The 13,441-nt window shown below is 43.7% G+C and overlaps 1 protein-coding gene across 2 annotated transcripts in view; it reads left to right on the plus strand.

Annotated features, from left to right (window-relative positions):
- hmcn1 (hemicentin 1) overlaps positions 1-13,441 on the plus strand; it is a 97,227-nt gene that overhangs the window by 45,801 nt on the left and 37,985 nt on the right. For both annotated transcript variants that reach the window (XM_082511068.1, XM_082511069.1), the window contains exons 12-30: positions 2,261-2,402; positions 2,506-2,633; positions 2,764-2,877; positions 3,044-3,202; positions 3,949-4,140; positions 4,228-4,323; positions 6,011-6,138; positions 6,245-6,389; positions 7,275-7,387; positions 8,459-8,618; positions 8,931-9,096; positions 9,605-9,732; positions 10,088-10,339; positions 10,456-10,551; positions 11,010-11,204; positions 11,300-11,430; positions 12,162-12,309; positions 12,679-12,805; positions 12,899-13,053. In XM_082511068.1, the coding sequence (XP_082367194.1) occupies positions 2,261-2,402; positions 2,506-2,633; positions 2,764-2,877; positions 3,044-3,202; positions 3,949-4,140; positions 4,228-4,323; positions 6,011-6,138; positions 6,245-6,389; positions 7,275-7,387; positions 8,459-8,618; positions 8,931-9,096; positions 9,605-9,732; positions 10,088-10,339; positions 10,456-10,551; positions 11,010-11,204; positions 11,300-11,430; positions 12,162-12,309; positions 12,679-12,805; positions 12,899-13,053 (2,775 nt within the window). The remainder of the gene's footprint in view (positions 1-2,260; positions 2,403-2,505; positions 2,634-2,763; positions 2,878-3,043; positions 3,203-3,948; positions 4,141-4,227; positions 4,324-6,010; positions 6,139-6,244; positions 6,390-7,274; positions 7,388-8,458; positions 8,619-8,930; positions 9,097-9,604; positions 9,733-10,087; positions 10,340-10,455; positions 10,552-11,009; positions 11,205-11,299; positions 11,431-12,161; positions 12,310-12,678; positions 12,806-12,898; positions 13,054-13,441) is intronic.

The following is a 13,441-nucleotide window of genomic DNA, read 5'->3' on the forward strand; positions in this document are numbered from 1 at the left end:
CAGCACCTGGGCAGGAAACAGTGATGCGGTACAGCTGCTAAAATCCACTTATTAGCACAGGATCTCAGCCAGAAACATTTGAGAAAGGAATTGAGGAAGTCTGAATGAGTGAAGAATTTTTCTTATTTTCTTTCCTTAATTCAATCTGTCCAGATGAACATCCTGTGTTTGCTTGGCTATACGACCAGAGAAGAAGAAAATTCAAAATCCATATGCTGCACGATGTAAATCTCTCCGCATGCTTTACTTCTTGGGCTTCAGTGGTTTTAAAAGAAGACAAATTGGCGTTCTTCTCTTTTTAAATGAGAAGGAGAGCCGTTTACTCAAAGTGGCTTTTATTTTCTAGACCTAAATTTAAAGTGTTCTTGTGATCTTACCTCAGAGCAAATTGTCGTCTTTCTAAGTGAATATTTGAAGCCGGTGCTTCAGGCAGGTTTTGAGAGGAACTCTGTCATTTGGCTCGTCTCACTGAGTGACGACCTACACAGTTGACCCAAAAACTGTTTAACTGGATACTTTTTCTCTTTTCTTTAATATCTCCACCTGCTTGTTTTTTGTCACTAGTTTATTTTAACCTGTTTATTGCTATTTGTTTTACTCCTTTTGCTTCTTTCTTTCTTTTTTTGCATATTATTTTCTCTGTAAAAAAAACCAAACAGCTGTTAGCAGGCCCTGGGGGTTTCCTAATTACTCCTGTACAGACCCATCCTAGTGATTAGTCTCACTTTGAAGTAAGCCAAGTCTGCTGACAGCTTACAACACTTGGACGCTGCACAGTGGAACTTGGGAGTGTGTCTGTGCCGTCTGCCTTAATTTAAAATGTCTTTTCTTCTTTTGATTTTTCTGTTGTGTCTCCACAAATTACCTGTTTAAATGGCAACATGTCACACCATCCGAGTGTTGTTTTTAAGCCTTATTCAAACGGTTCTTGTCAGACAAAGTTTCCAGCCAAAAATAGGGCTTTTAATGACTTCTTTCCACAGCTGTGTAGCAGTCGTCGCTTTGTGGTTGTTTAGTCGTTGGAGGACAGAGATAAAGAAATATGTGGGCGAAGTGTTCGTGTGTCCAGCTTTGTGAGTTGTGACTTACAATACTACTCTTTGTAAGTTGGATGTCTACAGTTTGGATACTGCCAGTGAGTCATTAGCATACATGGCCTTTTCAAAATTAGACAGCCACAGATGTAGTCATAGTAGATGCAGTCTGACAGAGGGGTCAGAGGAAGACGTGTAAAGAGGAGACTCGGGATAAATACATCGTGAGAGGGAGTGAAGGCAGATGAATGACGCAGAGGTGGGAGAGGATCAAGGGACTGCTGGAGACAAGCCTCTCCCAGACGTATCACATCTGTTGCTGGCTCGGGAGAGGCTTGTCGATATGGTTGTCCTAGTTTCTCTGCTGTCCCCTGTCCCCGGTGACATTGTGAGAATAAGAGGCAAGTGAAGACAGAGAAGAGGCCTTGTAGTTGTTCTGGCACGCTTTCCTTTGATCTTGTGTGTTTTCCAGTCCTTAAGATGTTTTTCACAATGGAAAGTCAAATTGTTCTCAAGTCAAAGTTCTAATATGTCAAAACTTGACAGCATTTGGTAAATGTGCTGTATACCTTTTAAAATGTGGTGATTGAAGCACCCAACGTGTGTGTGTGTGTGTGTGTGTGTGTGTGTGTGTGTGTGTGTGTGTGTGTGTGTGTGTGTGTGTGCCTTCATTTTCTTAAGTGTATTCCCTCAGCTAACCTTTCATAAAGTAATTTATTGATGGCGCACAAGCCAGAGCAAGTTCCTGGCAGGGACGCAGATTTGATGTTTCAGAAAAGTCTCTACATTAGGAAGTCTTAGACGGATTTTCCTGAAGTCGGAAAGGTCGGAGAAACTGGACGTGATCGTAGCAGCGGGAATAGAGTAGAGAAAACACACCCTTAAAGAGAAGAGTTACACATCGTAAATCAGTTGGAAAATCTCTGTATGGCCAGCTTCTCTCCTCCTGTGTTACCAATAAAAACGAGAATGTGAGGGTGAAAGATGTCCTGTGAAACACTAATGGTTGTCATATCAGCTGTTACTCTTCTCACTACGGTGACAATAAAAGTTTATGCACTGTTACGACGTCTGACTGAAGCTGGACTCATTCAAAGCGCAAACTGCTTTCCTTGAATCTGTCCACGACTGTGTTTCACTGCAGACAGTGCAGCCAATCGCTCTGCAGTAACGCCTGCGACTGAATAAGACGGCGATTCATTTTAGCAACTTGTCTTTTATTCTAGAGGTGCCCAGAGTGTCAGTAGAGCCGCGCAATCAGACCTTTACGGCAGGAAACGATGTGCAGATCAGCTGCTCGGCTAGCGGCTATCCTCCACCTCGCCTGGTCTGGACCCACAACGGCATGTTCATCACAGCGTCCAGCAGGTGAACTGATTTCCTCTCGCACAAACAGAATCAATCATTCGTCTTTATATTAATTATACAACTCAGATTTTTCAGCGCATAGAATAAATGTCGATCTTTTCAGACACAGGATGACTCCCGGTGGCTCTCTGGTTATAAAAAATATGGAGAAAAAGGATGGAGGAGCGTATGGCTGCCTGGCCAGCAACCCGGCTGGGACCCACTCAGTGACCTCCATCCTCACTTACATGGGTGAGCGCACACATTCACAGACACTGGAAGCAAACACAACATTTACTAATATATTTTATGTATCACGTGCACTGCATTGCCCTTGATTCTCTTTATGGTACTGATGTTTTTCTATTTTTTGTTTTTCTAGAGTCTCCTGTAGTGTCTGTGGCATTCAGCGAGATTCTTATTGGTGTTGGAGAAGCCACTGTGATGGCCTGTTCAGCATCTGGAATCCCCCAGCCTGAGATCTGGTGGTACAAAGGTAGCATCTCATAGGACGTGACAGGTTTAGAAAATAAAGAAAAATGGAAACCGTCAACATATTCCCACAATCAGTTTGGATTATGTATAAGTTCAACGCACAGAAAAAGATTTTTCACCAAAACACTTGTTTTTTGTTACGCTGCTGTACTTGCTCTGTTTTGTAGGCCACACAAAGCTCCGCCCATCGTCCCTCTTGGAGGTGGACACATCGGGGGGGACGCTGACCATCAAGGAGACCCAGAATGCCGACGCTGGAGATTACACCTGCTTGGCTGTCAACGCTGCTGGCACCGCATCAGGACGGATCTCTCTGAGCGTTGGAGGTGAGAGCGGGACCAAGTTCTGTTTCCTGTGCTGCATGTTGCTAATGTCGTGCGACTGAGGTTTTCTGTCTTTGCTTCTGTTTTCAGCTTTAATATTTGCTTTAAGGGGGAATTGTTTTTACCATCCAGTCCTATTGGATAGCTACAGCTCTTACTTTCTTTTCAGGAAGACTAACAAAAGTAAATTGAAATCCAAATCTGTTAAACAGAAGCAAACTCAGAGGAATTGTGGGTAGTCGTCTCTGTTTGGGACTTTATCCCCTCGGTGAACTCGTGCAGAACTGCGAAACCTTTTTCAGGGCCAGATGTATAAATGACATAAGCACATGTTCCCTGAAGATGGTGTTGTTAAAATACTTGTACCTTCACACATATTTTACACTATACACACGCTTTACTTAGATGACCTGAGTGTGACATATCTTCATGCCAAAGACAACAATAGAAGCACCGATTGAATCCTGGCAACGCTTTATTTGGAGCCTTGAAACATTGTCTTTATGTGCTATATATGAATGCGCTCTTTACCAGACCAAGAACAAAAAGTGTTTGGTTTACACCTGCAGTTAAGAAGGTTGTACAGAGGTGGATTCACATGTTTGCAAGGTTAATTGTGCAAACTGTCCGCAGTAGCTGTACGCGTGAGTCCTAGAATCGGTAACTAACCCAAAACATGCAAAAAGCACGGACAGACTGTCTTTAACGTGGATCATCTTCTACCCTTTTTGGTCTCTTCACCGCTCTAGCTGCACCCAAGTTCACCGTAGAGCCGTCGGATGTGGCTGTGGACATCGGCTTCAACGTGACCCTGCCCTGTTATGCCCGAGGTTACCCTGAACCAGAGATCGCCTGGCGGAGAGAGGACGGCTCGCCACTTTTCAACAGGCCTCGCACACATGGCACTATCTCACAGAGCAAAGGGCGTCTACAGATCACCAGTAAGATTTTTTTAAGCTGTATATGAATTTACAGATGACTGAAACAAATACAGTTATTTTATACCTTAATGTCCCTCTTTCCTTCAGACCTATGGGTGGGGGATGAGGGGGTTTATATTTGTGAGGCCCAGAATCAGTTTGGCAAGATCCAAACCCAGGCCAGCGTCGCTGTGACTGGATTAGGTAAGAAAAGCTTATTAAATTTCTCATTTCTTTGATACTATTATATTTTTCTGGTCTAGCACCGTAACCTCCGAATCGCTCAGTTAGCTCCGTCGCTCTCAAAACACACACATATCGGTTTCATGGCTGCTGAAGCTTCCTGTGCATCTTGGGAATTTGTTAGAACCTTGTAAACTCTCTAATTCTGTTTCACAGCTTCTCTTTAGTGGAAAACACACTGAGCTCTTATATGTAGGCCAAAGGTTAGAAGGCAAAGACCCACCCAGATGTTATGCAGCTTCAGCTACTGCAGCTTTTCCCTACTGACAACATGCCTCACAACATTCATGGGATAAAAGAAAGTACATTCTTAATGCTTCCACAGAATGTGAGGGGAGAGGTAGCACTTTATTACCTGATCCTATAAGTAAGTCTGAGCACCTCTATAAAATCAGAAGTCTTGGCAGTTTGCTGGTGCGTTCAGGTGCGTGTTCTTCTGAGGAGTGGACTTCCCAGCAAATTCATCTTGAGGTCAAACTGTGCAAAATTCAGAGAGATTGCAAAAAACCCAGAAGCAACATATCAGACTCGGCAGTCTGTATGTTAAATGTTAAAGTTCATGACAGCACAATTAGAAAACCCTAACCCAGAGAAAGCCTCTTGTCTCTAAAAAAAACCTGTCAGCACATCTCAGGTTTGCAAAGTTGCATCTAAACAAACCACAAGACTTCTGGATGTCCTCTGGACAGACAGGGCCAAAGTGGAGATGGCCATAATGCACAGTGCCATGTTTGATGTAAACCAAGCAGCATATCAGCACAAACGCCTCTTACCAGGTGAAAGTGGGCAACAAGACAATGATCCCAAGCACAGCAGCTACAACAGAAGAAAAGAAAAGAATCAAGGTGTTGCAATGACCTCTGTTTTCTGTTCCTTTAAGTTAAGAAAGTTTAAAGCCATCCATGCCTTTACATCATCCAAACAATCTAGTGAACCCCTCAGAGGACTCACAGATTTGCGTTTTAGTGGCAGGTAAATCACGTGTTGCAATGACCGTGAGTCCAGACATCAACCTGGCTGAAATGCTGTTGGACTGTAAGGCAGCTGTGACTAAACAAATGCCTGAACTGAACACTGCGTGTTCCAGAATTCCTCCACAACCATGTGAGACACTGATAAAGTCGACAGAAAACACTTACTTCAGATTATTGCTGCTAAAAGTGATTCTTCAAGCTACCGACTGGTGGCGTGCATTCAGTTTTTCTCAGAAATGCATACAGTCCTGAAAACCTCGTTTTTTGCTTGGCTGTATACCAAATGCAGATGTACGGCAGTTTCTTTTGGTGTGTCCGCTGCATGTACGCGTTCCCAGGCTCATCAGGGTGGTCGTCAAATTCCCCTCACCAACACCCTGTTGTCCATCTCCTACAGATGACGTCACCACTGATTGTGTTAACACCCCAAACTGTTTCCACAAATGTGATGTTACAAGTTTGTATTTATACACATACAAAGGCGTGTGCGTGTGGTTCTAGCAGCTGTATAAACACTGTACTTACAGTATTGATGATGCAGTTGCAGGAACAGTCACTCCCTGTCCGTCATACTGTACGCACACTGAATACACCTTATAAACACTTATTGCCATCGGCGTCCTTGATTTTTACTTCTCATAACGTCCGTAAACTTGTCCAAATGGCGTCCACAGTTTCACCCGTCATCGCGATGAGTCCGGCTGTGCTGAGCGTGATCGAGGACCAGCCGATGACTCTTCCTTGCGTGCTGCTTGGTGGGAATCCGCTGCCCGAGAGGCAGTGGCTGCACAACTACGGCCTGGTGAGGACACAGAGAGGAATTAGATTTTTAAATTGTTTTCCACATCTTGCACACCTTGATTCTTGCCCTGGGTTGAATAAAGAGGATTTCATTCAACTTCTGTCAGGTGACCTCAGACCAGTATGTGTCAGTGAGGAGGGATGGCAGTCTGCATATCGAGAGAGTTCGGCTGGATGATGCCGGTGACTACACCTGCCTGGCTGAGAACGCTGTCGGGGCCGCCAACCACACCACCGCTGTCAACGTTTACGGTAGCAAACATTAGAACGCATAAAATCTCTACACAGACAAGCGCATGTTATCCTCCCACCTATCAGACATCTTTTAGGTTCAGCATTGAGATCAGCTCTAACGGGAATTGAAGAAATTGAAGAAATGCAAATAACCGAATCAAGCCTGGGCTGATATCATTAAGCACACCTGGGCTGTTTCTGCATTGATGTCTCTAAATATCATTTCATTTAATGTCTCCTTTCCACTGTGAAGGCTCTTGTGCTCAGGAACAGGAATATCTAACCCAGGAGCTGCTGAAGGAATTGTAGACTTTGAAGCAAAGTGTGTGAGAGAGTGAAACGTGTTCTCCATTTCTACTAAAATCAGCTGCTGGTAGATTCTACCGACATAAACAGGAACAGTTTGCAGCATGTATATTAAAGCAGCGGCTCCTTTAAATTAGTGGGGTTAGGTCATTTTCATGTAGGCATGCACAAATCACTTGTATTGATCTTGCAGTAAGTCATGAGAAACTGTGCAAAGTGTGCAGCCAGAACACCATGCTGTGTCTTGTATTGTGTACACTCCACGTGATGCAGTTGTTTAGCTAAATCATGTTTCCAAAAAATGTTACAAGCCTCCGAGTGATGATCTCTTCTGCAGAGTCCTTGGAGTGACAGAGTCACAAAAAAAGAGAGCGAGAGGGGAAAAAAGCACAAAAGTAAAACAGGAAAATCTGTACTGAGCAGTGCATGGACAGCTTCTTTCCAGATGCTCGTGAGACACACAGGAAATCAGTGGTGGCAGTGATGTGGAGACATCCAGGCACAGATTCAACGCAGAGGACAAAATGCATGGAGTAGATTCTATAAATGCCCGATGATGAAATTCTTCCGTATCTTCTCTTGCTTTCATTTTTGCAGTGATTCCCACCATTCAGCATGGCCCTCAGGTATTCAGCACAATCGAAGGAACGCCCATCTCCCTCCCCTGCCGTGCCGCTGGAGTACCGGCTCCTGATATCACCTGGACAAAGGTGTGCATCTCTTCTCTTGAAACAGCCAAAAAAAAAAAAGCCAGGTCTCTTTAAATGCTGCCAAATAATTTTCAGTGCCACACACAGAGAAGCCATATGACACAGGGATGAAAGACACAACTAATAGTTAACTGTAGCTGTTAACTAACACTTAATATTGCTCAAGTTGCATCGCAATGTCTCACCTGATGATTTGGAAGGAGTAAATAATTCCCCTTTTCCTTAAATAGCCATTTTCCCTGATTCCCTCACACTTAAAGGATCAGTTGACTCGCGTACCCGTGCACAGATGAACCTCTTTATTCTCCTGTTGGCTGTTTTATGGCTAACACAGAGAGCATTTGTGTTTGTGCGATTTGGTTGTGCGGTTTTGAACAGCGATGAGCTCAAGTTGAAACCTTCCAGATGTGGATGCATTGTTTTCCACTGCGAAGGAACAGGTTCCTGCATTGTTTTGTGTCAGAGGTCAGGATTGCACAGAGACAATAGCGCTCGATTGGAAAATGGCTCTGTGAGGGTACATGTGCATGTTTGATGTGCTGCACTATGGAATCTACCTGCGTCCATTAGCTTGCACGGTGTCTTCAGCCTTCGAGCGCTCACATTTTGAGCCAGTCTATGCATGTGGACAGTCCCTCCCTCTTTTCAGTCTTTTACACTCGTTCCTCCGAGTTGTAAAGGCCTTGCTGTTAAAGTGAACAGGGCTACAGGGACATATGAAACTAGAGCCTACTAAGTTCTGCACCAGCTGTTAAAACGTGATTCCCTCTGATTCCTTTGCTGTTTTCTATAACATCAGTCAGATGATGGCATGTTAGTGACTGCAGGGCTGAAATATGACACACTCCCGCTGCACTAACATCACACTGGCTTTGTGCTTTGGGTTTATATGATTTGTGCATTTGTAATAATTACTTCATAGTGCTGCTGCGTAACAAGCGGGCAAAGAATCTGCTTTTATATTTAAGTATTTAGTAGGTCAAACCACACTTCTTTGTCTTGGACAACAAATCAAGTGTTAAAGCTGAGCTGATGAAGTAAAATCCAGCCCTGCTGTGATTTGTGTTCTAGGGTGGGGAGCTAGTGAACTTGGGTGGTTCGGCCTTCTCGTTGAATCCTGACGGCAGCCTCCTTATTACTTCCCCTTCTGGAAATGAGACTGGAGAGTTCATCTGTACTGCTGCTAATGCTGCTGGCCATGCTTCCAGGAAGGTCCAGCTCACGGTCTATGGTAAACCTCATCACCAGCTGAAGGCTACACATAGTCTGTAAAGAAGCACGGGGGCTAAATGTAGCATTTTACGTCAAGAAATTATTGCTAAATTAAGGTTTCTGGGATCACACTGATCATTTTTTACCAAGTCCACATTCTGTGCAAACTCTAAAAGATGATACCAACAAATCACCCACATTCAAAGTCGCTTAAATCTCCTTTCCTCCTCGTGTGATGCTCAGTTTGAACCTCAGCAGGTCAGCTTGACCATATCTACATGCCTAAATGCTAGCAGCGAGGAATTAAATGTCTGTGTGTTTGATCGCCCAGTCCGACCGAGGTCCAAAGCTGGCGATGACGAACACTCAGCAGGTCCGACGAAGATGTCGGTGATCGAGGGCGAGGATGCTGTTTTGCCATGTGATGTCCACAGTGTCCCGCCTCCCATCATCAGTTGGGCCAAAGAGAGGCAACTAATCTCTCCGTACTCTCCCAGGTAAACACATACACATGTACACGACTTTATTCTGCCATTTTCATGAAAGTCACACCAGACAAAATCACCTTCTACACCCGTGTCAATGACACATTTGCTTAAGTTTGGCTAAAATCACATTATCTTGGTTTTAACCTCAATGAGAGAGCTTGATTTGTTGTTTAAAGGAGAACCTACATACACTGTAATCTACAATGGAGTGCTTTGTCAACCGTTTATGACCTCAGGGCATAGTTTGTGGTTTTCTAAGATGACTGAGTAATCATACTCCTCCCTGTGATCTGCTGCTCCTACTATGCGCCTGGCAAACTGACTATAATTATGGTTGATGGTGGATTAGTAAGAATTACCAAAGTGTCTTTTTTTATGTAATAACCGAATAAGTCACTGAGTGGAAACTGTAAGTGTGTGAGTGCGTTTGAGGTTTCTTTTCTTAATATTTCTACATTTGCAGCCATGCGTTTCACCCAGACTGTTTGGTTTTTAAGTATGTTCTTGTTTCTTCCAGACATGCAAAGCTTCCCTCTGGGTCTATGAAGATCTTAGAGACCAGGCTGTCAGACAGTGGACTCTATGTGTGCGTTGCTTCCAATATTGCTGGAAACTTAACGCAATCCATTGAGCTGAGCATTCTGGGTAAGTTTAGAAGATTAAAAATCTATGATGAGTGTAAAGATTCCTGACGTCTAATGTAAAAACTGTCAAAATATCAGAGTGAAATATGCAACCACCTGCATGAAAATAGATAACTGAACATATACAGTGTGTGATATCCATTTCTCAGATTTCAGACAGTCAAACTACTCATTCAGTACTCACAATTACCTAAATGAGAGGTGCAGCTCAGACATAATATCACCTGGGATTACATAGTTCACAGCCACACACATAATCTATAGTAACTCCTGGGCTGAAGTTCCTGCACTAAATATCATGCAGCTTCAGGTGAGGCAGAAGAAAAGCTTGGCAAATCATGTCCTTTCTACTGCAGTGCCCCCGAGTATTCATGCTGGCCCCCGGGTAATGAAGGTGCAGGTGGGTCACCCTGTGGAGCTGCCATGTGTGGTGAAGGGATTCCCAAAGCCCGTGCTAATCTGGACCAAGGATGGTAGAAGATACCCGGTGTCACCTGATGGCAGTCTGGCCTTGACCAATGTGGGACTGGATGATGAAGGAACCTACACTTGCGCAGCGACCAACACTGCAGGCAGAGATGAGGCTCGAGTTCAGCTTGTAGTTCAAGGTTGGCAACTTACAGTTTTACTCTACCGCTCAATTTTAAGACGCTCCATACTCAAACTGTTATAGATGCTTTGGAGTGTGTGTGATATGTTTGATTGTGTGTTTGCATCTTTTCAGTGCCCCCCGTTGTTGAAGTACTGGAGCCCCCCTTCAACAGTCCTCTGCAGGAGAGGGTTGCTAATCAGCGTATCGCCTTCCCCTGCCCTGCCAAAGGTGCCGTATTACCATCTCTTAGCTTTCAGTTCGCAAACAAGGATCACAACCAAATGCAAATGAAAGCACGTCTGTTCATAATGAAGCAACAAGCAAGGCAAGGGGCTGTGGTTTAGGGTTCTTCCTGTTAAAAGGACGTTTTGACTTCCCACTTTCCCCAAGTGATTGTTCATAGGGATTTGTCAACCTTTCTCCCTATTATTGTCGGGTCTTTGACTTTCAATATGAAGGTGAAGATTGTTGTGATTTGCTGCTATAAAAATAAGTAAATTGTATTGAACTGAGGGCCCGGGCCAGCTCGTGAGCCCGGCACCTGTGAGAGTGAATGACAAAGTGCATGCACCAGTTTGGTGCATTTATTAAAAAGAGTACAGTGCAGATTTTCTGTTGCAGGAGCGCAAACACAGAACAACTTTGGAATTCTTTTGCGAGTGTTCCTGTCTCCATCCCTTCTTCAGGTCTTCCCAAACCAGTGATTCGCTGGTTGCGTAATGGCCAGGAGCTGACAGGTAATGAGCCTGGCGTGTCCATCCTAGAGGACGGTACGCTGCTGATTCTGGCCTCTGTTTCACCGATGGATAATGGAGAGTACGTCTGTACCGCTGCCAACGACGCTGGATCCACTGAGAGGAAGTACCAGCTCAAAGTCAACGGTGACTGACCTGTTCTTTAAGTATTTTGCACCTCTAGTTCAAAAATAAAATTCCTACATTTCATAATATACTCATTACCTTTGGCACCTCCACAGTACCCCCAGATTTCCGTGACAGAGAAACATCCGGCAACCTGTCAGTGGTCCTGAGCCAGCCCACCAGCTTGGTGTGTGACGTCACAGGAACTCCAACGCCTGTCGTCACCTGGTACAAGGATGGAGCTCCTGTATGTGAATAATTGATTATATTGAATGGAAACAAAGACATATATTATTTTGCCATGTGTGTAAAGGTTACACCTTTAAAAGACAGGTACATAAATCAAATACACACACTGAGCGCTTTAAATTGCATGAGCCAAATTTAACCTGGGGTCATGAGACTGTGGTCTCTTTTTACATGAGAACAAGTAATGAGAAATTATAATGATGGAAGCCTTAAGCCTTGAAAGACTCAATGTGCTCTGATCACAGGGTGCGATGTCCAAGAGAACAGACTGTAAATGTGTGTGGAGCCTGTGTGCGTCCATGTGTGTGTGTAACAAAGACCTGCCAAAGAAGCCTTGGTTTCAATATGCTCAAAGCTGCAATGACAGAATAATAATGATAAACTGAGGGGAGAACAGAGCATCATCACACACTTTGCTGTCACGTCCCAGTTAGTTGGCTGCTTTTTGTTCCTTTGGCTGCTGAATGTTTTTCCCTGTCAGGCACAGATGGTGAAATCAGAACTTTAATCCACTAATTACGAGTAATCTAAATCTACGCTCTTCTCTCCGAATGTTTTCTTGAACTGCACACTTTTTGTGTTTTGTATACATTTTAAATTAGGTTTCTCTCTGTAGACCGCAGCCACTTTCAAATCTGCTGAGAAACGTATCAGCAGCTCGTTTTTTGTTTTTGTTTAGATCCTATTACAACGACGTTACACTGTGATTTTATTTATGCTGATCGACAGGTAGTTGCAAGTAGTGACATTCAGATTGCTGATATGGGAAAAACTCTGAGACTGCTGAAGGCAGAAACAGCAGACGCAGGCAGCTACAGCTGTGAAGCCATCAACGTCGCAGGAAACGCCGAAAGAAGCTTTTTTTTGGATGTGCTTGGTGAGTAAAGACAGTCGGTGGCGACGCGCAAAGACTATTCTGTGCTGCAGGTTAATGCAATCCTGTCTCCTAGATTTACCCACAATTCTCAGTTCGGTACAATTAATTCAGAGCTGCGTTAAAAAAGTATTTAGACCAAAAACGAGAGAACATATGATATACAGTGCTCTCTTCCTGATTGTTACTTTCTGAATTTTAATATACTTAAAAAAAATCTTTTTGATAAGTTTGATAAATCTAAATGTTAAAATAAGAGCTGCTCAGCTTGTGGACGTGCAGAACTTGTCAGATATTGGCAACATTACTGCAGCAGAATAAGAAACTTGTAGTTGTACTATTAAAGCCATTTTTTCTCTCTTGGCTCCTTAGTCCCACCAACAATTATAGGTTCGGGCTCTCCTCAAGATGTTTCAGCAATTATCAAACAAGCTGTCTCTCTTGAGTGCGAGGTGCAGGGAATCCCTTTTCCTGCTATCCAGTGGTCCAAGGACAGGAAGTAAGCGTGCTCTGAAATGAAAAGAAATGAAGTTGGCTGAACATTCATTGGTCAGTACTTCCTGTTCTCATTCTTATTCTTAATCCTTTCTAGGCCGGTGTTTCTCGGTGATCCCAATCTGGAGGTCACAAACAGGGGTCAGGTTCTGAGAATAAAAAGTGCCCGTCTTGGAGATCAGGCCCGCTACCAGTGTAGTGCCACGAATACAGCTGGGAAACAGTCCAAGGACTTTAACCTTAGTGTCTATGGTTAGTGTGTAATCCTAAGCAAAGTAAATTTTCTAATGTAAATACAGCACCGTGTCTTGTCTTGAGCCACCCATCATTTCCAGAGAAATAGAAAATAGGTGGATAGATGCAGTTATTTATGGAAAAGTGTGCAAACATACATGGAAGTACAGTATGTGGGGCCAAAACGAGCTTCAGGAATCACCCTGGCGCTTTAAAAATACAGTTTTATGCTGTCAAACTGTGGAATTTTTTTTTATAGTTTTGTTGCTAAGCTGTCTGTCGTGTGTAGAAATATGTGTATAATTCAGGGTTATGTGCCTTGGTCGTGTACAAGGACTTGACTGAAAATGAGTGAAAAAGCAGCCAAAACTTTGAAAGACCTTCAGAAATCCTGGAGAACTGCTGC

Source organism: Aulonocara stuartgranti (genome assembly GCF_965226115.1).
Source record: "Aulonocara stuartgranti genome assembly, chromosome: 17".
Taxonomy (NCBI): domain Eukaryota; kingdom Metazoa; phylum Chordata; class Actinopteri; order Cichliformes; family Cichlidae; genus Aulonocara; species Aulonocara stuartgranti.